General features: G+C 39.5%; 1 protein-coding gene across 8 annotated transcripts in view; it reads left to right on the top strand.

The window, feature by feature from the left end:
* The window catches only part of RIPK1 (receptor interacting serine/threonine kinase 1), a 53,651-nt gene that overhangs the window by 3,964 nt on the left and 26,320 nt on the right, over window positions 1–23,367 (top strand). For 6 of the 8 annotated variants that reach the window (XM_020976659.2, XM_020976657.2, XM_020976654.2 and 3 more), the window contains exons 2-4: window positions 10,885–10,945; window positions 12,700–12,917; window positions 22,497–22,650. In XM_020976659.2, coding sequence (XP_020832318.1) covers window positions 12,709–12,917; window positions 22,497–22,650 — 363 coding nt within the window. In that variant the 5' untranslated portion in view covers window positions 10,885–10,945; window positions 12,700–12,708. Of the gene's footprint in view, window positions 1–10,884; window positions 10,946–12,699; window positions 12,918–22,496; window positions 22,651–23,367 lie in introns of those variants that run through there. The other 2 variants (XM_020976660.2, XM_020976661.2) reach the window with 2 other exon arrangements.

Genomic DNA, 23,367 nt, shown 5'->3' with positions numbered 1-23,367 from the left:
AGTTGCATGAAAGGAATAAAATGATTGTTTAAAAAAAACTTAACAGAAGGCAGTTATTTGTCAAGTCTAAGTACTGGTCAGCAGTCCCTGTAGAGTTAGGGTCCAACAAAAAGAGGGGCCCCTGAAGAAAACAAGATAAGAATTTTTCTTAGAATGGTAGCCTGGAAAAAACTTGTTTTCAAGGTTTTGCTCTGAGACTTAGAATTTAAACAAGGGTCTTGGATACATACTAATAAAAACTTTGTTTGGAGTTTATACCAGCTTGACATTGACTAGATCTTGTAGGCAAGGGCTTGTTGACAACTATGGTGATAGATATAGAGAGATAGATAGATAGATAGACAGATAGATAGATAGATAGATAGATAGATAGATAGATAGATAGATAGATAGATAGATAGATGATAGATAGATAGATAGATAGATATGGTGTATTGAGAAGGAGGAAGTGTTGCCTGTTATACAAATGTAGGATTGAGATTGAAAGTATAAGGAAATGAGAAATAATAAAAGATTGGGCGTACAAAGTTTTTCAGTGATTTTTTTCTATCCGGAGTGATCTATGGTTCTTTCTTCCTGCTCTCCTTCCCTTCCTTCTCCCTTTTGTATCTCTATCTCTCCCTTTCTCTTGATTCTGCTTTCCATAATAAAACAATATCATTTTTGGTATGCAGAGATGACATTACTGACCTCCCATAAGTAAAGCATGCATTTTTTCTTTATTTTCCTTTTTGTTTTTAAATAGATTTTATTGCTGTCTTTTGTTTTCATATAACCTCTGTTTCCTTCTGTATCCCCCTTCCCCTTCTTAGAAAGCTATCCCTTATAAAAATAGTTTTTAAAAGAGGAATTTTTTTTTTTTGCAAAAGCAATTGCTACATTAGGGAGAAAAATCTGGCATTATATGCAATTTTCCACAACCATAATCCCCTACTTCTTCAAAGAAGTGGAGCAAGGGGTGGATATTTTCTCATAGATTTTCCTTCTGGTGCCAATCTTGGTCTTTATAATTTCACATCATTCCATTTTGGTTGTTTTGTGGTCTTTGATTTTTTTTTTCCTGTTTCCATTCTTGCAGTCTTTGTGTATACTATTTTGCTACTTCTATAAAGCATATGTTTTAACTGTCTTTCTGGCCAAAGTGGCGAAGGACATTTGCAGAAGTGGATACACATTTCTGTGGGCAGCTTCCCTTTGTGACCAGTGACAAACAGTTATACAAAATGCTTTGCTCGAGTAATCTCTGGCTACCAAATAGCAGGAATCTGACATGCCACTGGAGGGCAGAAACTGTATCTTACTCATCCTTGCATCTTCCATAGTGCTTGAGAGTTATGGAAGGTTGAAAATTGAAAGGAAAAAAGTCCTGCTCTCAGTAAACATTTGGGGAATGAATAAATGAACCCCTATCTTTTACCGGCTGAGCTTACTCAAAGATGACCACTTCCAAACTGGGGAGCAACTATTTAGTGTTATCCTTCAGAAGGTAAATACTGTGTATCCCATATGGGCATTTTTAAAGGTCACAGTAGTACATGAGATACATTTTGGAAGAATATTTCATTTAGACAAGGGGTTAGTTAAGATATTAAGCTATAGAACCACTGCCTTTTAGATCCTAATCATTTCTACAGTCTCATACACAACTATCAACTTCCTGCCATACACATATAGAATCCATGTCATGTTGATGTTCAGTCCTGAAGGAGTGGCTTTGAATTCATTTCATTGGCATTCAGAGGTTTAACCAAGCATCTCCAATCTGTTTTAAGATCAAGTGGGCTTCAGTTACAAGTGCTTCTCACATGTTGTGCCTCTTGAACCTCCATTCTTCTTTCCGTCAACTATTAAGAAAACAATTGATATTTATACTCTTATTTCATTGCTTAGAGAGGTACCTTGGAATAGTAGACAGGGAGCTGGCCTTGGAGCCAGGAAGATCCAAGTTCAAGCCCTACCTCCAACATGTACCTACATGCTGGCTGTGTAACTGGTCAAGTCACAAACTTTTCAGTACTCTAGGCAATTCTCAAAGATTATGAATTGGAGAGAAGGGTGCTTACTTATACTGATAGAGGGAGATCCCTCATCCTGGAACTCCCTAGTCCAATGAAAGCACAGGTCCAGTCTCTATCTTATTTTCATCGATAGTAATGATGTCAAAGTCTGCCTTCCTGTATCTCTTAATTAGATTCTTAAGAGTAGAAGAAAAAGCTCTATAGGTCTATGTCATGTGACTTGCAAAGCTCAGAGCACATTTATCCTATTTCTAGCATGGTAACTTCTAGACCCCGTTGGAGCATTGTTTTCATAAGAGCAGAAATCTTTACAAAAGTGGTAGGTAGATCTAAGCCCTCTGAGGCTGGCAACTCATTTTGCACTGACAAGAGAACAGTTGCTTCTAGACAGATATGCTACTGAACTTTGGAGTTTGGAGTTATTATGTAAAGGAGAGCAGTCTAATTTAATTTCTAACTAGGTTGAGAACAGTAATCAATTCAACAATATCATTCCTGGAAGGGAAATGTTTATTTATTACTCTATTTACCATCCCTGTGACTTCCCAGACCAAAACACCTTTCCCAGCCACTACTCCTCTGTATGTGTTATCTTCTCCTATTAGAATGCGAGCTCTTAAGGGCAGAGACTGCCTTCCTTGTTTGTATTTTAGACAGGTCCTGGTATATAGTAAGTACTTATAAATGACCTTCCTTTTCTCCTTCCCTCCTTCCTGTTTTTTTCCTTCCTTCCTTCTCTGCCTCCTTTTTTCCCTCCCTTCCTCTCTCTGTCCTTTCCTTCTTTACTTCTTCCTTCCTTTCTTCCTTTCTTTCACTCATTTATTCCCACTCATGAGGAAGGGAACAAATCTTCAATGTTCAGCCTTCTGTTATTCCAAGACTCTTCTATCCTTATATGCAACATTTTACTTATTTGATCCTTAAAACAACCCTGGGAGACAGGTAGTACAAATATTATTAGCCTCGTTTTATATGATTAAGAAAACAAGACTCAGGTAGTTAGGTGACTGCCCCAAAGTCAGTTAGCTAATAAGTGGCAGAGGATACAGAATTTCAATCTAATGTCCTGTGCTCTTTGTTATACCATGCTATCTCATTAATTTAAATCATAAACGTAGCGATCAGAGGATCCTTGTTTAGTAATCCGGGGGCAAATTCACCGTTTCCCAGAATTCTGTGGAGGTCTTTCAAGCCCTGAAAAGCAATAGTCATTACAAGGCAGAAGTTGAGATTAGGGGACTGGACAAAGCAAATGCTTACTGATTTTTAAATTCTTAATTTGCACTATTTTTATCCTTTCCTTTAAAAAACTAAAAACTCATTTACCATAATGTGGAAAAAAAATACTGTAAATCACTATTGATTAGAGAAATGCACATTAACATAACTCTGAGGTACCACCCCACATCTATCAGGTTGTCTAGTATGACAAAAGGAAAGTGACAAATATTGGAGGGGATGTGGGAAAATTGGGACACTAACACACTGTTCCCAATGCCATAAACATAGACAAGGACTGAATTACCATATACCTCTATTATTTTAGTAGTCCCCTAAATTGTTGGTCTACTTCTACAGTCCCCTGTAAATCATCTTGAACCCTGTTCCCAGATTGTTTTCTCAAATCACTAGATTAATCTTTCTTGATCATGATATTTCCCTGCTAAAACATCTTCAATAACTACCTATTTCCTAAAAGATAAAGACCAGACTACTTAGCCTAGTATTCAAGATCTTCTACTATCTTTTCCCAGAAAAAGGCAGAAACATGTTATATTTATAAATTCTTTCTTAGAAACCTCTTGAAACACAGTCTTCAATGACAGCATACCCTAGTGTCCTACACAGTGAACAAGCATGGCAAATGGTCAATTTGATGTACAAAACTTAGCAGGTAGCAGCCTCAGGAAACTAATGATTTCATTGTCAAGCAAGTGACTTGTCTAGGGTCACGCAGTTTGTAAATGTCTGAGATCAGATTTGAACTCAGGTCTTCCTGACTCCTAGGCCTTACACTCTTATCCACTGAGCTACCTAGCTGTCAACAGCTTTGTAATATAGGTGTTGTTATTATCCCCATTTATAAATGAGGAAACTGAGTCTGAGAGGGCTTATGTGGCCTTCCCAGGGTCATATAGCTAGTTAGTGTCTGAATCTGGATGGGAACTCAGGTCTTCCTGACTCCAGGTTTAGTGCTCTCTCTATCCACTGCACCACATTATTCTTCCTTATGCACTCTATGTCTCAGCCAGAGTGACCTGCCTGCTCTTCACGAAACTCATCATTCCATCTTCTGCCTCCCCATGCCTAGAATGCACGCACTCCCTCCTCATTTCTGCTTCTTCGAATCTCTGGCTTTCTTCAGGGTTCACTCCCTGTGCTGCCTTCTACTGGAAGCCTTTCCTGATTCCCCTGGTTGCTAGCTTCTCTCTCTACCTGGTGTAGCCTCTCAGTAGAATGTAAACTCTGATAGAAAGGATTATGTTTTCATTTTATCTTTGTATCTGAAGCAGCTAGCGCAGTGCTGTGCATGTGGTAGACACATAATCAATGCTTGCTGATTTGCTTTGAATCATATTGGATTAGTCCCTTCCAGTTAAAAATTCTATGCCTAGAGGCACCTAAATGACACAGTGGAGAAGGTGTTGGGCCTGGAGTCAGGGAGACCCAAGTTCAAATTTGGCCCCAGACACTTATTTGTTATGTAACCCTGGGCAAGTTCCTTTGTCTGCTTTACTTCCCTATCCATAAAATGGGGATAATAATAGCACCAACTCCCAGGGGTGTTGTGAAGATCAAATGAGATAATGTTTGTTAAGTGCTTAGCCCAGTACCTGACACAGAGAAGGTGCTTAATAACTTTTTTTTTTACTTACTTCCTTATTATTACGTGTCATTCTGGGCTGTGCTCATTTTAAACATTTTTTTCCAATTACATGTAAAAACAATTTTTAACATTTGTTCTGTAAAACTTTGAATTCCAAATTCCTTCTCTCTCCTTCCCATTCCCCCTCATTGAGAAGACAAGCAATTTGATATAGATTATACATGTGCAGTCATGCAAAACATTTCCATATTAGTCATGTTGTAAAAGGAAACACAGACCAAAAAAGAAACAACCTCAAGAAAAATAAAGCTTAAAAAAAAGCGTACCTCGATCTGCTTTGACTCTATCAGTTATTTCTCTGGAGGTAGATAACATTTTCATCATGAATCCTCTGGAATTGTCTTTGATCATTGTATTTCTGAGAACAGCTAAGTCATTCACAGTTGATCATAGTACAATATTGCTGTCACTTTTTACACTATTCTACTGGTTCTGCTTACTGAGTATCAGTTCATATATGTCTTTCCATGTTTTTCTGAAAGCATCTTACTTGTCATTTCTTTCTTTTTCCTTTTCTTTTTTTTAACTATTTTTTAAATTTAGTGTAAAATTTTTTTAAACATTTGTTTTTTAAAATTTTGAGTTCCAAATTCTTCCTCCCTCCCTCTTCATCCCCCTCATTAAGAAGGCAAATGATTAGATATAGATGTGACGACAGAAAGGATATGTGGGATGAGTGAGAATGAAGAGTCAATAGTTCACATCATAGTTGTGAACCTGGGTAACTGGGAGGATAGTGGTGCCCTCATTGATAAGAGAAAAGTTGGAGAGAGGAAAGGGTTTAGGGGGAAAGAATGAATTCTGTTTGGGATATGTTGGACAATCTCCCCTGGTGTTTTGGACAAGGGGAGATCATGAATGAATTAAGGATTGTAACGTTTATTAAACACTTACTTCTTGCAAAGCACTGTGTTAAGCCTTGGAGATACAAATAGAAAGGTAAGACAGTCCTAACTCTCAAAGAGCTCACATTGTAATGTGGGAGAGAGACAATCTATATGGAAGGTTTCAGCTGCAAGTCAGAGAGAAAGGTCCCACTATCCTTAGGGTTTAGAGCAAAACAAATGGTTATGTCTCTTCTTTAATGTCACTTACACTGATAAAATCACATCAAATTTTGCCAAGGACTTTTGGTGGCAAAAACTTTCTTTTCTGAGTCTTCAGTAACTGTGGCCACAGTACCTGCAGTACCATGGCCAAGCTGCATCTACATATAGATATTACTTTACAGGAGGATGGCTGTGGGCACTTGACTGGAAACATTGCTATTCCAAAGGCTAGTTTAGGGTCCTGAAATGATTTCATCAGGGTTCTCAGGGAGATAGTGGTCATGGCAGTGGTTGTTTGGCACACCTGGTACATGCTGCATCCTGTCTTTCCTCAGGGATCCTTGTGGCTTCAGCTAGGCTGGCTTGCCTGCCCTATGGGTGGCACTTGGTGGGGGTGGCTGGTACATTTCTCGAAAAAATGGTTTCCCTGGATAGTTGGCATACTTGACAGCTATGGTGAGAGCAATATCCTAACCACCCCCCAACATCCCATGCAAGTTAAGCTGGGGGGTTTTTTGGTTGGGTTTTGTTTCCTTAAAAGGTATTGAAACCATCCTTAAGACTTGATTGGTTCAGGAAAATAATGGCTCAGGCTTTTGATATTTTTTTGGTTGCCCTGATACAAAACAGTGCTAGGAGCTCCAGGTGCTCTGATGCTTGATTGTTGGACCATAATGGGCAACTCAGAAGCAGAGAGCTTCACTTAGCTGAATCAGCAAGCCTCAAGACTCTGATGTCACATAGTTGTCAAAATGATACTCCTAAAGCACAGACCTGACTCCTAATCAAAAAGCTGTGATTCTCCGCGGCTGCTAGGATGAATACACACTCCTCTATGTGGCAAGCCTTTCACAATCTAGCTCCAGCCTGCCTTTCAAGGCTTATTACACATCAGTTAGGAGGCACACTGCATACAACAATTGGCCTGGAATCAGGAAGACTGAGTTCAAATCCAGCCTCAGACACTTAACTAGCTGTGTGACCCTGAATAAGTCACTTAACCTGTCTGACTCAGTTTCCTCCACTGCAAAATCAAGACCATAATAGCACCTACCTGCCATGGTTGTTTTGAAGATCAAATGAGAGGATATTTGTAAAGCACTTAGCACAATGCCTGGCACATTGTAGGCACTAAATAAATGCTGATTTCCTTTCCTTCTTCCCTTCTTCTTTCCCGCCTCCTTCTATATTTCCTTCCCTCTTCCTTCCTTCATCCCTTCTCTCCTTCCTTCTTTCTTTCCTTCCTCTGACTCTCCCTTCTTCCTTCCTTCCATACACTCTACTGGCCAGCCAACTGGCATATGCTTGCTATTCCTTAAAGATCACATTCTCTCTCCAGTCTCTCTTAATTTTCATAGGCTGTCTGTCCCCCTACCTAGAACATATTCCTTCCTTACTTCAATCTCTTAGACTCCCTAACTGCCATAAAACTCAAGTGCCAATGTCCTCTGTAAGGTGTTTCCTAGTCACTGCCCTCCCAGTTACAAGTGTCTCCCTTTCCTACCTTTGAAATTACTTTATTTTATATTTACTTATATGCTTATTGATTATTTTCCTCAATAGAAAGTAAACTCCATGAGGCTAGGAATTGTTACATATTTTCTATTTGTATCCCTGACAGTTAATATAGTGGATAGATAGATGGATATAAAATGCTTTATGATTTAGCAAGTGAATGAATCCTAGACCTCTTTCATCAGCTTTTTTCTTCAGTGTAACCCATAATATTCTTATCTAATTGGTTTTTTTAATATCAATTTGGTGATTTTGTCTAGTTCCATAAAGAAACCAGTCTGTATTTTGATGAATACTGAATTAAACATACATATTAATTTAGATATTGTCATTTTTACTGTATTAACCTGACCTAAGAACACTGAATGTCTTTCTATTTATTTAGATCCTCCTTTATTTTGTGATCCAGGACAAGTCACTTAACATTTCAGTGCTCTAGTAACTCTCTAGGACTATACATTTTAGAGACCTTGCTTTGGTAGAGGGAGTTTGCTCATCTGGGAATTTCCTGATCAATGAAATCTCAGGTCAGATCTCTGTCCCCATCCTATTAATATTCTTTATCCTTAGATGTAATTTTACATTTTTCCTAACTGTTCTTTTATTTTTCCTTGTGTGTGTTTTTTAATTAGTTGAAACTCCTTTAATTCCTTCAGTATACTATTATCCAACTTAATTTATCATATGGAACTTCTCCCATCCCATCCATAAATTTGTATTTCTTGTATTTCTGGAATGATTTTATCCCTTAGGCCTTTTATGTTGGAGAATTTCTTTATTGTATCAAATTTTTAAAAATGTACCACTCAATATTTTTTGTGGAGGGATAACAAACTGGTCTGATCTCATTATAAGCTGGAACTGCTGGTACAGGAGTAGTGTACTAGGAGGAGGGTTTTGGATAGGAGGGTGAGACAGGATAGGAGGGTCTCCTGAAGAGACAGGGAAAGGGCTGACAGGGTAGAGGGGTTCTTCTTCCCTTCCACAGTAACCATTCTGGATGAAGCTGAAGCTTTCTTTTGATGGGATTGAAATAAAGAAAGGCTTCTTGTCACTACCTGGCCCAATGTGGTTGGGGCCCCTGGTTGGTATAGGAGGGGCTAGAAGGAGAGAGAGGTCATCAGGCTCTGAGAAGGTACCGGTAGAGTCCAAGAGACTTATGGGACTGAAAGGGCTATGAGTCTTCCTGCTGCTACAAAAGGCAGAACATCTGAAAGAAGGAAAGGAAAGTGCTGGCCAGGTATAAGTGGATGGGGCTGAGGGAGAAAAAACCTGTCCCTAGCCAGCCCAGGTGGGGCAGAAGTGGGGTGGAACTTTCAGACCCTGAACAAGTAGAAGAGCCAGGGGAGGGGTTAAGGGAGAATGGAAAACCCTTCCTCCCCTGACCAAGCTTGGAAGTGGCTAAAGAATGAAGCCAGCTTCTAATAGGCTAAGATGGTGGTGAGCTCTGTAGCTCCTGAGTGGCACAGTTGGGACCGAGGTGGGTCAGGGGCCCAAGGGAGGAAAAGACCTTCCACCTCGGATGTGCTGAAGTGGGAAAGAGTCCTTCATTCCCTGGCCAGCACAGATGGAGGTAGGAGGATGGAGGGAGATGAGGCCTACTGCATATGGCTGCCTGGAAGGAGATTCGTTAGGGAGGGGAGACAGAAACAGACCTAGGGAGGGAGCCTTCTGTTCCTAACCTGGCTCAGACAGGGTTGAGGGGGTTAGAGTGAAGCCTTTGGAACCTGGCCAAGCACCATGAAGAAGACAGAATGAAGGAGTAGCTTTCTTCCCTAGGGATTGGTTGGGGGGAAACACCAAGGGAGGGAAAATGATGGGAGACATTCACGCTTAGATGAGTACAGAGAGGTTTTAGAAGTTATGAAAGTCATATTCATAGTCATATTTGGAAGTTATGAAATTTGTTTTTTAAATTTGATTCCTAGCTAGGTATTCTTCTGGGAAGGGGTGGAGCTGTGGCATGGGGAATAACTGAATTATTCTGCCCCTGGTTCTCCTAACTCAAGCCTCTGGCCTTAAGCTGGGAGAAAGGGGAAGGAACGGGGACGGGGCTGAGCAGCAGCCACTCTGATGCCTTATGTAGGAACCAAGATGGCTTAAGGAAGCCTGGGGAATTCCTGATCCCCTAGGGTAAATTTATCTCCATAGTTCAAGCTTCTGGGATAGGAATCAGATTCCTGGGCTTAAAGAGAAGAGTTGTCTCTGCCTGAGTAGGCCTTTTTTAAAGGGCAAGGCTCCAGACAGGTGGGCCTAGGCCAGTATGTAGAGTTAGTGAGAGAAGGCCTTAATAACTGTGATCACTCACCCACATTGTCAGGGATGGTGGTAGGTGGGGCTCATCTGGGAATGTTCACAAGTCTAACCTAATGATAGCAGAGTTTGGATAGGCTCTAGGATTCTAGGGCAACAGGGCAGTAATAAGGTTAGTGAGGCTTTTCAGTCAATAGATAAAGCCCCAGTTTCTCCCCTTCTTCAAATAATCTTTGAAAATATGTTTCTGACCTCTTCCTCTATTTTTTTCCTTTCTTTTTTGTGGATAGGGAGAAGTGGGATAGCATTTCCAAATCTGTGAGGGGATCCCTTACTTTTTACTGCTCAGCTCTCTAGCAAATTTCTTTCTCCTGATTACCCCCCCCCCCGTGTCTTCTGCTATGGTCTTCTCTAGAAAGAAATATTATTCAAAGAAGGGAAAGGACCTCAATGAAGGTATGACTTAGACATACCTTGTGCAGAGGTAATCTATTAAACTCTAATTCAGTTTGATCCAACAAGTATTTATTAAGCTCCTACTATTTGCCAGGCACTGTAGTAAGTGCTAGGAATACAAAAAAACAATAAAAGAAACAGTCCTTGTCTCTAACAAGAGAACTTAAAATCCATTAACACATGACCCTGGTAATTACTTAATGAATCTGGATTCTGAAGGAATTCAAGTTTCCATGATTTTCAGAGTAAATTAAGCAAAAGCACAAAGAAATGAGCAGAACCAAGAGAGCATTATATACAGTAACAGCAATATTCATTTAAGAACAACTTTGAATGACTAAGTCATTATGACTATTATAAATACCCAAATTAACTACAAAGGACATATGAAGGAAGACATTATCTACATCCAGAGAAAGACCTGATGAGTAAAAGTATATATAGAATGATTTTACATATATATACATATGTGTGTCTAATGGTAGCCATGTAGGGGTAGGTGGGAAAAAAAAAGGAAAAAAAATTACACGATAACTTTACTATATATTTAAAAGGAATAGCAAGTTGTACCTAACAGATTTGCAGTTTACTATGTTATAGAAATGCTTGTTTTATTCCATAAATTAAAAATAAAATAAATTTAAAAAATTTTAAAGCACAAAGAAGTGATCCAGATAACATTTGTTTTGTTGTTCTCATTCCCCAGATCTGGAGGTACAAAAAGAAAACTTTGGCTCAGCTGGTCGGTACAATTAAGAGCTTAGAATGTAAGTAACATCAGATAATCTACCACTATGCTTAGGATAGAGTTTGAGTATTTTGTTCAGATCTGGGGGCCTCATTTTAGGGGTATTAATGAAGTGGAGGGCGTCCAGAGAAGGATAGCCAGAATAGTACAGGAAATTGAGATATAGACTTAAGCATCTCTTGAAGGAAATATTTAACTTGGAAAAGAGAAGAATTAAGGATGCCAGTCCTTAGGAACTGGAAGAGCTGGAGTGTGGAAGAGGCCTTGTTCTTGCTTCCAGAAGGCAGAACTAGAATCCACAGATGAAGTTGCAGAGAAAAAGACCGCAGAGTGATTTTAAGGGAAAACAACCTTAACTTTTAAATCTACCCAAAAATAGACCGGGCTGCCTTGGGAAGTAGTGAGTTTTTCCTCAATGTAGGCAAAAATTAGAAGAGATTCTTATTAAAACATAGGTTAGACAAAGTAGCCTCTGAGGTGGGGGTTGGGAATATGCATTTATTTAGCTCCTACTATGTGCCATCCATTGTGCCAAATGGATAATATTTGTAAAGCACTTAGAAGCCCAGTCTGTTTTTAGATATGGAGGACATGGAGAGGGTCCAGAGTGTAAATCTAAATGATAAAAAAAAACACACAAAAAGATGTCTGAAAGTTGTTAGAACTGATTATTTGGGCCAGAGAGTGGTCTTAAATACAAGATGGTTATTATAAAAATAGTTACCAATTGTTTACCACCTGTACTGAGAACAAAACACACGAAGAGGAAATTGGCCTAAACCACAGAATGGAACATTTAAGTTGGACAGAAGAAAGAATTTTCTTGCCACAAGACTTGGGAAACTTCCTTCTCTTTAGAAATATTCTTAAAGTCTAATTTTTAATTGTTTCTTCCTAGTAACCAGAAGACTGCACTCAGAGTCAGAAAGACCTGGGTCGTCGGTAGCCAGGCTCAGGTTGTTCAAATCCTGCCTTAATTGCTGGGTAAACCACTTAATATTTCTGAGCTTCAGTACTCTCATCTGTAAAATGGGAATAATAATACCACCCACCTCACTGGCTTGTTGTGAGGAACAGATGAGATAGTGTATGTAAAGGGTTTTTACAGACTTTACAATCCTATGTGAATGCCAGCTATTATTATTATTTTTTATCAGCAGCAGTGAAAATAAGGATAAACTCATATGAGCATAACCTAAAATGTGGCAGTGGACCTAAGAGCACTCGTTCATCTTTTCTTTCTTTTTCGTTCATTCTTACAAGAATCTCTCTGCAAAGAACAAAGTCAGAATATTTTATATGAAAATATTTGTTTGTGTTTCCTAAACCTAGCTTGATAAGGAGCAAGGAAGAGAAGTAATAGCTAGCATTCATAGAGCACTCTAAGTAAATAGGGCCCATTCAATGAATATCCTTTGATCAGGGAGTAACCCAGCTTCTTGTCAGCTTATGATTATTCTGGGAAACCTTCCAGTGACTTCCCCCTCTTCACAGATGGAAGAGAGACTCAAACAAAATCAGAACCTTGTGGGAACTCTCTTTTAAGTTCCTCATCTAGCAGGATTTGACCTTCTGTAGCCTGAAGCACTTGATGGACCGTCTCCTATGGCTATTCCATTCATAAAGAAAATAAATTAAATTTTTTTAAAAAAGAATGAAACCGGAGCCTCCTAGGGCTCAAAATAGTATGGGCAGTATGGAGCACAAAGCATACACCCTTGAAAATGCTTATTAAATATACAAGCATAATGGTTCTTTCTGCTTTCTTTGCAGGTCAGAATTATGCTAGACAAAGAACTACATTTTCCAAAAGACTGTACATCTAAAAGAGAAGCAGACATGTCTTTGGATGACATGGAGATGAAAACTGATGACCTGTTAGAGAAGGAGCAGATAGACAGTGGAGGGTTTGGGATGGTATCCTTGTGTTTTCATAGAAGCCATGGCCTTGTGATCCTGAAAAATGTATACACTGGACCCAAGCGTACTGAGTAAGTTGGCATGATGAGATTCAGTGGAAAGAGAGAAAATGTGTTAGTCAAATCAGGGTTTTAGGAATAAAGTATCATTCAGTTCATGTAATTTTAGGGTTTATTGAAAGATATATAAGTAACATGCATATACTTACTCATACAATTAGGATACAAGACATATTCTGGTCCACTTAGCTTCCCATATTTGTCTGGCCAATGAAAGTCTCATCTATCTAGAATTCAAGGACACATGTGGCAGGTTCCCCACCCCTGATCTAGATGATAGCCTGTCCACTAGATGGCCCACAGCTATTAGAGGCTGTACAGTTTTATATTGGGGTGGGGGAAGGACAGAGAGAATGGAGGGGTGGAAAAGAGAGAGGGAGAGAGAGAGAGACAGAGAAACAAGAGAGAGAATAAGGAGAGAGAGATTGAGAGAGAATAAGGAGAGCGAGAGAAAAAGAAGGGGGAGAGACAGAAAGAGTAGGGGGAAAGAGACAGAAAGAATAGAGAGAGAAAGAGACAGAGGGAATATGAAGAGAGGGAGAGAGAGAGAGAGAGAGAGAGAGAGAGAGAGAGAGAGAGAGAGAGAGAGAGAGAGAGAATAGGGAGATTGAGAATGTACTAAGTTAGCTTACTATGTTCTGGGCACAAAAAACTGAATGAGACATTTAGGGTCAGAAGACTCCAGCTATGTTTTAATGAAACAGTCACCAGGTGTTGGTAGAATTCTTTAGAGTACAGAAATGCACTCATAAATATTCCACAATTACTCTAGCTCTCTCTTTCTACATATCCCCCCTTCTTCTTTGGGTGAAGGGCCTTCTTTAATTGGCCCACATGAAAAAAAACACAAAAATCAATCAGTGGCTGCTATGACTATCAAGGTACATATAAATGAATTTTTATATCTGTGTAACACTTTGAAGTTTTCAGAGTGTTTTTACATATGTTATCCCACATGACCCTCACAACAGTTCTATGAAGTAGGAAATCAGAGATGATCACTCCCATTTTATAGCTGAGGAACTAGAGACTCAGGGAAGTTGTTACAAGCCCAAAGTCACATGGCTATTAAGTAGAAGATGTGAGACTAGACTGCCCAGGTTTTTTGACTCTTTAGTACACACTACTTTTTTTTTTTAATATCACGCTGTTTCTCATAGTACCTAGGCAAGCATCTTTGTAGGATGGCTGGTATTAAGAAACCAGTAGTATAGATGGTAAGCTGGCTTGTTCAGGAAAGACTGAGGATGGGAGGAATTTTTCTAATATTTCCATATGCTGTCTTTATATGCTTTATTGCACCTATCACATCCAGCTATGGGGGACTTGCAGAATCTACTCAGATGTTAGGAGTAGGACTGCAAGCCAAACATAAATGGCTGAGCCCCTAACCAGAGTCAGGATATAGTCCTACAGTCTTGCTATCTGTGAAAGAGATGTACAATGCTGTAATGTACCTGTGTCGTTGTTGAGTTGCGTCCAACTCTTCATGACCCCAGTTGGGGTCTTCTTGGCCAGAGTAGTCTGTCATTTTCTTCTCCAGTTCATTTTATAGATGAGGAAACTGAGGCAAGCAGAGTTAAGTGACTTGCCCAGGGTCAAGTGTCTGAGGCTAGATTTGAACTCAGAAAGATGAGTCTTCCTGACTCCAAGCCCAGCACTCTATCCACTGTGCCACCTAGTTGCCCCTGTGGCACCTGTGTGTAAAGTCACTATGGCTGCCAGTAATATTTCTGGTATCAACAGAGCTATTTTTTAAAAAAAATACTTCTTTTCCTTTTCTTTTTACTTTCTTTTTCCCAGTAAGGTATACCCGGTATTCCTATTGTGTTTTAAATTTTTCGAAACCCTTCTGCAAACATTTGAACCTTACAACTCTGTAAAATAGGTAGTTCATGTATAATAGTCTTCCCCCCATTTTATTGATGAATAACCTAAGGCTATATGACTCTACCAAGGTCACACATACTAGAAAGTGAGAGAACCAGACCTGGAATCCAAGTCTCTTGACTCCAAGCCAGTACTCTTTCTCACTATACCACATTGCTTCTTGGATTTCTCCTTTAACAGCTTTACCATCTCAAAAGACTAGCTCTTCTGAGCAAAAGTTCTTCCATAAGAAATCTGGGTTGGTTTTTTTTTAAAGGCAATTGAGAGTTAAGTGACTCGCCCAGAGTCACACAGCTAGTAAGTGCCAAGTGTTTGGTCCGAGGCCGGATTTGAACTCAGGTCCTCCTGACTTCAGGGCCGATGCTCTATCCACTACACCACCTAGCTGCCCCCCATAGGAATTCTAAATGAAAGGAATTGATTATGAATATATATCAGGCCCTGACAATCCAGTCTTGATGGGCTGATATCTCTTTAACATGTACACCTTAAATGGAGAATTTTTATTAGCCTTTAGGGGGATTTCTCCATCCAATCCAACAATCCATCAGTCAAGCATTTAATAAACACCTACTATATACCAGGCATTGCATTAAGTCCTGGGGGTACAAAAAAAACCAGTCCCTGTTTGCAAGAAGCTTACATGAGGAAGATAACAGGTGTATATGTGGGTATAAGTATGTACGTATGTGTTTATGTATATGTATGCATATATGTGTGTATGTATGTGTGAATATATGCAAAGTGTGTGTGTGTGTGTGTGTGTGTGTGTGTGTGTGTGTGTATAATACATACAAAGTAAACACAAGGTAGCCTTAGAAGGAAAGGCACCAGCAGCTGCTGAGTTTGAGAAAGGTCTCTTGAAGAACATGGTGCTTAGTCTGAGTCTGGAAGGAAGCTAGGGATTCTAAAAATCAGAGATGAAGAAGGAGAGCATTCCAGGCATGAGGCACAGCCAGACAAAGACATGGAGATGAGGAGATGGAGCATTTCATATGAAGAACAGCACATAGGTCAATTTGGTTAGACGGCAATGTGCAAGGAATTGGTTCATGTTTAAGAAAACTGGAAATATGGGAAGAAGCCAGAACTTTAAAAACCGGATGAGTTATCTGACACAAAGCAGGTACTTAGTAAATGCTTTTTAACTAATTGACTGATATTTGAGACTGGAAGTAACAGGAAGTCATTGGATTTTATTGTTGTTCATCCTGCATCATGGAAGAGAACCAAAGGCATCACAGGGTAGTGTCTTGACTTGCAAAAGGAGGTAAGGGTTACACGGTCAGACCTACGCTTTAGGAAAATCACCTTGACAGCTATGTGGAGAATACATTAAAGCAGAAAGAGACTTGAACTATGGAGGCCAATTAGGAGGCTGTTGAGCTGCTGAGGGTTGGCTGTATAAGTGAAGAGAAGACAACAGTTTCAAGAGATGTTATGGAGACAGAGATGTCAGGATCTGGCAACTAACTGGATATATGGGGTGAACAAGAGTGACCACTTGAGGATGAACTGAGATTATGAACCTGGGGAACAGGAAAGACAGTGGTATACATAGCAGTATTAGGAAAGTTCAGAAGATTGGTAGATTTGGGGAAAAAGGATGAAATAATTAGATCTCTTTTGGATATATTGAGTGAGGCTTACAGAATATAGAGATGATATATAAATCTGGTAGTCATCCGCATATAGGAGATAATTGAACCTATGGGAGCTGATGACATCACCAAATGACTGGGTGAGGGAGGGGGATAGAGAAGGAAGGGAGGGGGAGAGAGAGAGAGAGAGAGAGAGAGAGAGAGAGAGAGAGAGAGAGAGAGAGAGAGAGAGAGAGAGGATACAGGACAGAGGTTTGGAGATAGCCATAGTTAATAGTAGACGAAGGAAAGGAGCCTGAGAAGGATCAAAATAGGTGGGAGACAAACAACAAAGCAATATCACAAAAACCCAGAAAATAAAATGTAGCTAGGAGGAGAAGGTAGTCTACAGTGTCACATGCTAGAGAAAGATCAAAAGGATGAGGGTTTACAAAAGACCATTTGATCTGACAATCAAGGAATCACTGGCAACCTTGGAGTTTCAGTTGAATGATAATGAGGTCACAAGCTGGATTGCAAAGAGTTTAGGAAAGAGTGACAGGAGAGGAAGCAGCAGGATCAAATCTAGATAAAATTTACAAAGAGTTTAGCTGAGAATGAGAGAAAAATATATAGAGGAGATAGGCAGATCAAGTGAGAGTGTGTTTGTAGGTTTTTTGTTAATTTTTTAAGGACCAAAGAGACATGGCTGTGTTTGTTGGCAGAAGGGAAGGAGCCAACACCTAGAGAGTTCTTGAAAATTAAAGGGGGGGGGAGTGTGATAGCTGGGACTTGATAAGGAGAAGGGCAGCTTCTTCATTAGAGACTGAACTGAAGAAGAGATAGTGGGAGATGATGTCAGGAGGATGTGAGATGAGAAGAGGAGGAGGGAAATGAGAAGCTCCACAAAAGCTAAAAGCCTGCCACTTTAAGAAGGGGACTGAAATATGCAATTACAGCTATTGCAATACCATATTGGCATTCAGATTGAATAGGCAGAGCTTGACTATGCCTAGAAAAATATCTATACATACACAACATTCATGATATGAAGGTACAGCATACAATTAGGGAAACTCCCCTTAACCCTGTGGGTTCTGTGTGTGCTGTCAATAAACAATGATAATTGTTATTTGGCTTATCCTGGGAGTGCAACTATTGGGGAAGTACAAGTCTTTGACACCATTAATTGAGGGCCGATGACATGATACCAGCTCATGATAGTCCCCTAGCAGCCTTAGCTTTTGATGCAAGTGGTACCAAACTTGCCACTGCTTCTGAGAAGGGAACTGTGATTAGGCTATTTCCCATCCCAGAAGGACAGACAAACTTTGAGTTCTGGAGAGGAGTAAAGAGGTATGTAAGCATCTCTTCTTTGGCTTTGGCATAAGGTAAATGACTTCATTTTTTGGTGAGGTATGAAGGAAAGTCCTCAGCTGAGAGAATGGAGGTAGGAAATACTGTAAAAGGCTTGAGCAGAGAGACAAAAGCACTTATTAAGTACCTACCTAGACAAAATTAAAAATTGTCCCTGTTCTCAAGAAGCTTACCCTCTACCAGGGGGATAAAATTTGGAAATAGGTAATTATATTTGTGATCATTTGATGAGAAAGAACTAGGGGAAATCAGGAAGGGCTTCCTGTAAGTGGCATCCTGTGAGCTGAGCCTTGAAAGAGGCCAGGAATTCTAAGAGTCAGTGGTGAGAAACAGATGCATTCAAGAAATGAGGGACAGCCTCCACAAAGCTATAGAGATGGAAGATGAGGTGTTGAATTTGGAGTACTATAAATAGACTGGTTTAAAATGTAAAGGACCTGAAGTGGAGTAACGTTAACTAAGCCTAAAGAGGGAATTTGGAATGAGATTATGAAGAGCTTTCAATTCCAAGCTAGAGAGTTTATATTTTGTTAAAGAAGCGATTGGGAGTCATTGAATGTTCTTGAGCAGGGGAATGACATGCGACCTATGCTTTAGAAAGATTATTTTGTGAGCTGTGTCAAGGATACATTGGAGAGGTGACAGAAGTCAGTAATCCACTTAAAAGGCTATTGTGTGGTCCAAGCTAGAGGTGATAAGGGCCTTAAATTAGGCGGCCATGAGAGTGGATGGCACTGATGCTAGTGATGTGGAGAAAGAATTGATGTGACTTAGCAACTAATTGTATATGAGGAATGATTGAGAATGAATATTCAAAGTTATCAATGTGAGTGACTAGAACTATAGTGATGCCTTTAACATAAATAGAGAAGTTTGGAGAGGGGTAGAGTTAGGTAGAAAAGTAGTGAATTTTGGTAGGGGTATACTGAATTTGACATGCCTATGGGACACTCAGTGGAGATTGAGATGGGGATTCAATTAAGGAGGAGTTAAAAGATTGTCTTTCTGTAGTGATCTCTAGTTGAAATTAGATAAAATAAATTTGTAGGAGGGCTACACACTTTTCAGGCCTTTCTCTAGCTCTGTTCAGTAGCACATGAATAGGAGAGGAGGAAATGGGTGGTAGGAGTTTTGGATTTGGTCACACACGAGTAGTGAGTGATAGAACAAGGGAGCAATGTTTTCAAGAATATAGCAGAATAAAGAATTGAACTGGTTCACTCAGGGGTCACCATTGGGAAGGAAAGAGAATACAGCTAGAGCAGGGTTGATTGAGGGTGGTGAGATTATAAGTTACAGTGAGAATGAAGAATAGGGAAATGAGGCTTAGGGATAAATGGACCAATAGATAGAAAGGAGGAAGATCTCAGCTGTCAATATAAGAAGTTTCCAAAGAGTGGAATTTCCAGAAAATGCAACTGAGCTGCCTCACAAGGTAATAAGTTCTCATAAGAGGTGTTCAGGCTAGGAAGCCATCTGTCACAGATCTCTTAGATTGAATCCTTGCTTTAAGTGGAAGAATAGACAAGTTTATCCTAGTAGGTTCTTCCACCTCTGAGATTCTGTAACTCAAACACTATTACAAAATATTTACATGAATTTTGACATAGCTATAGCTCCTGTGGATCATTCAACTGGTGTTATAGGCTGCAAGATTATCTGTAGTTTAACTGTAACTTTATTTCCCTTAGAATGCAAAGAGGAATGGAAAGTCTGTGAAGTACATGGAAAGGGGTTTCCAAAAATCTCTCTAATGAATTGAGCTTATATATCTCTTCCTTAAACCATGGTTGCTCTTTCCGAGTAATCTTTGTGTCTCTAGGAGGGAAAAAAATCTATTAAAAGCCCTAAACTCATGGAAACTATTAAAAAGCTAATAAAAAGGATAAAGTGATTGGGCAATAGTTCTTTCTGCATTAGGCATTCTCCTTCTGAAACAGAAACTAAGACACAAACAGCTGTTTGCTGAGCTCTTGTCATTGCGTACTCCATATTGGTATATACTGCATGGGGAATCATATTATAATAACAGTAAGCATTTATGTAGTATTCTAAGGTTTGCAAAGTACATGTAGTATCTCATTTGACACAACAACCCTGTGAAGTAGGTGTTTTATAGATGAGGAAACTGAGGCTGAGAAAAGTTAAGAGACTAGGTCTGTGGGGACACACAGCTAGCTAGTATCTGGGGCAGGATCTGAACTCGTGTCTTTGGGACTCTAAGTTTAGCACTCTGTTCACTACACTACCTACATCATGTTGTTGTTGTTCAGTCATTTCAGTGGTGTCTGATCCTTTGTGACCCAATTTGGGGTTTTCTTGGCAAAAATACTGGAGTGGTTTGCCATTTCCTTCTCCAGCTCATTTTACAGGTGAGGAAACTGAGGCAAGCAAGGTTAAGTGACTTGCCCAGGGTCACACAGCTAGTAAGTGTCTGAGGCCACATTTAAACTCAGATCCTCCTGACTCTAAGACCAGAATTCTATCCACTGTACCACCTGGCTGTCCACCTACATCATAGGATCACAGAGGAAGAGATGAATGGGACTTCAGAGGATATGTAATCTAACCCCCTCATTTTACAGATGAGGGCAGAGAAGTTAAGAGATACCGTCAATTAGGTCACAAGTCCTACTGTGCATAGAGCAGAGTTGCGATATTGGAGAAAGTGGTCTGTAGCAAGCCCCATGAAGCCAAAGGCACACAGTCTCTTTGCCCCATTAAACCTTTTACTCTCAACTCTCAATGTATTCCTTGGCTCTGAGGCTGTACCTTCACACCCCAACCTCCACACTCCATCTGTTCTCTTAACTCTCTCCATAGTTCCACAGCATCCCAAGGTACTGACAGAAGGAGAGCTTTCTGGAATTACTACTTAGTTTCTTTTAGATTTTGGCCAGATAGCACCAGGACTGTCATAAAAATCAACTGAAATTGTATTTGCTTTTCTTTTTTTTTTGGCTAGGCAATGGGGTTAAGTGACTTGCCCAAGGTCACACAGCTGAAATTATATTTGAAAGTGCTTAGCACAGTGCTTGACACCTAGTAGGCTCTATTTAAATGTTAGTTATTATTATTAATTAGGAACAGACTTTTAAATCTGACCACTGTATCAAGTCTAACTGGCTAGTATCTATATTTCTATCAATTGTACATTTATTATAATGCTTGTGAATTAGAGGCTCAGCAAAATTACCTTTTATATAAACTGGAAGTCATTGAACAATGGTTAAAAGAATGATAGCTGAAATTTATATGGCCCTTAAAAGGTTTCAAAGTATTTTATTTCATTTGATCTTCACAACATCTCTGTTAGGTAAGTCCTATTATTATCTCCATTTTATAGAAGAGGAAACTGAGGCTTAGAGAGAAATCACTTATCCCAGAAGAATAAAGCCTAGAAGTGTCTGAGTTGGAATTCATGCCCAGGTTTTCCTGATTCTTCATCTAGCATTCTGTCTATTATGCTACACTGCCAGTTATCATACAGGCCTAGAGGAAGTTGTTTTTACTTTTAAAATAGGAGCTGTATTTCTGATAGGGGTTCAGAAAAGACATAGTGGGCTACGATAGGGTCTCCCAAGTGACTTCATGCTTAGCCTCTATCCTTCTATGCCTCATATCTCATTCACACGTGAAGCTTTGTTGGAGGACAGTAGGTCATATTCATAGGATAGACATATATATGTAGGGCTGGCTTTTCCTGTAACCAGAGCAGCCAATTTCCTATGTAGTATGATTTGAAGACACTTGGAAAATCTTTCTCTTCAAATGTATCTCCCTACTAGCTGGTTACACTTTACCATTAAAGATTCTTTCCTTTGGGTTAAACACTTCTTCTCCTGTGAGTCCCTTTTAAAAATGCAGACCACTTTTGGAGCAATGAGAAATTACATCTTAATATTATCTCACTGCCAAGAGGATTTTTCACTGTCTAATAGGCAAGGCCTGTGGCAGCAGAGGGCAGAGGACATGTAAAATGAGGAAGGAAAGGAGAAAAAAGGAAGTGGTGGCTATTAAAGAAAAACTACCTACTTTTTCACAATTCTGCCAAGGGCCAGCCTTAAACCTGAGAATCAGCAAAGTATATTCAAGGTACAAGAGAACTCTCAAAGTACAAAAAAACCTCTGGAGGAATACTACCTTCATTTGAATTCATTGACAAGAAGTTTGACTTTCTCATGCAGGGATTCTGAACCATTTTTGTGCCACTGACCCCTTTGGCAGTCCAGGAAAGCCTGATGGGCCCTTTTTTGGAATATTTTTTAATTGTAATAGAAAGAAATACCCAATTTTAGTTAGAAACTAGTGAAAATAAAGATGTAATTTTTTTCCTGTCTGAGTTCATGAACCTCTTGAAATCTATGCACAGACCCTTAAGGGGTTACTAGACCCTAGATTAGGAATCCCTGGTCTAACAGAGAGGGCTTATAAGAGTTGCATGTGTTATGGGGTAGTAAAGTTTGACCTTAGGACTTGATATAGTTCCCCAAATAAGTTAATAGATGACTTCTCTCCTCCTTCATATTTCTCATCTCATTCATAGGAGCCACAGGAAAAGAATTGTTTAACCCAACGAATAACAATGAAAGCAGGTTTTCTTCTATCGTCTTTTACACAGTGGTTTTGGAAAGTGTTTGCTCTGCCACTTTGTCTAGAACAATGTCCAGTTCCTGTTGATGACAGGGTCGCTGTTCTGGGACACCATAGCACTTATTCTCATTGGCATATTCCCCTCCAACAGGTATAATGCCGCTCTCCTTGAAGAAGGGAAGATCATGCACAGGCTGAAGCATAATCGGGTAGTGAAGTTCCTAGGCTTTATTTTAGAAGATGGGAATTACTCTCTTGTAATGGAGTATATGGAAAAGGGGAATCTAATGAAGGTGCTAAAGACAGTAAGTAAAGAGCTTCTTACACACAAACTTTTGTAGACAATGTGGTTGAGCTTTTGCAGCTGATTTTCCATTATGGTTATTTTGATGTCTTTTTGCGTACTCGTTGGCCTAGAAATTTCTCAAGTTTGGAGGTTTTTTTCCCCTTAATAATAAAGTTTCACCTATAGGATTTTAGAACTACAATTGTCTTTAAAAGTACAAATATTTTGGATTCACTTATGAAAAACTCCCCGAAAACTTTTCTGACAAATGCACAGTGATCTTTCTCTCTTCAAAACTCCCATGTCACATATTACCCATATTGTCCATTTGGTACTAAATTGTGTTGTCTGTTATTTTTTTGTGGGCATATACCTACCTGCCTAGCCAAACTATGAGGTCTTTGAGGGCAGACACTGCCTCACTACCTAGTACAAGCCCTTATACAAAATAAGGGCTCTGTAAATATTTATTAGGTTATTAATAATGTAAACCTATCCTCTGATTCTTTGAAACATGATTTCTTGGTGTGGGTTTTCTCTCTATCAATAGAGTGAATAAACCCATCTTAATGTCTTATGGGATACCATGGCCAAAAATTTCATCACCTGTTGGCTAACCTTATGGTGATGAGATGTAGATGAACTGGGTAAAATATATAATAGCATGACAAATGTCATGCCATAAACCAAATGAAGGACCACTTCTTTTGTGCCAAATATATAACCTTACTTGTTC

The sequence above is a fragment of the Phascolarctos cinereus genome, unplaced genomic scaffold (genome assembly GCF_003287225.1).
Source record: "Phascolarctos cinereus isolate Bilbo 61053 unplaced genomic scaffold, phaCin_HiC Scaffold_4;HRSCAF=312, whole genome shotgun sequence".
In the NCBI taxonomy this organism is placed as follows: Eukaryota; Metazoa; Chordata; class Mammalia; order Diprotodontia; family Phascolarctidae; genus Phascolarctos; species Phascolarctos cinereus.
Note: the sequence above shows the minus strand (reverse complement) of the source record. Positions and strands in the feature narration are given on the sequence as shown.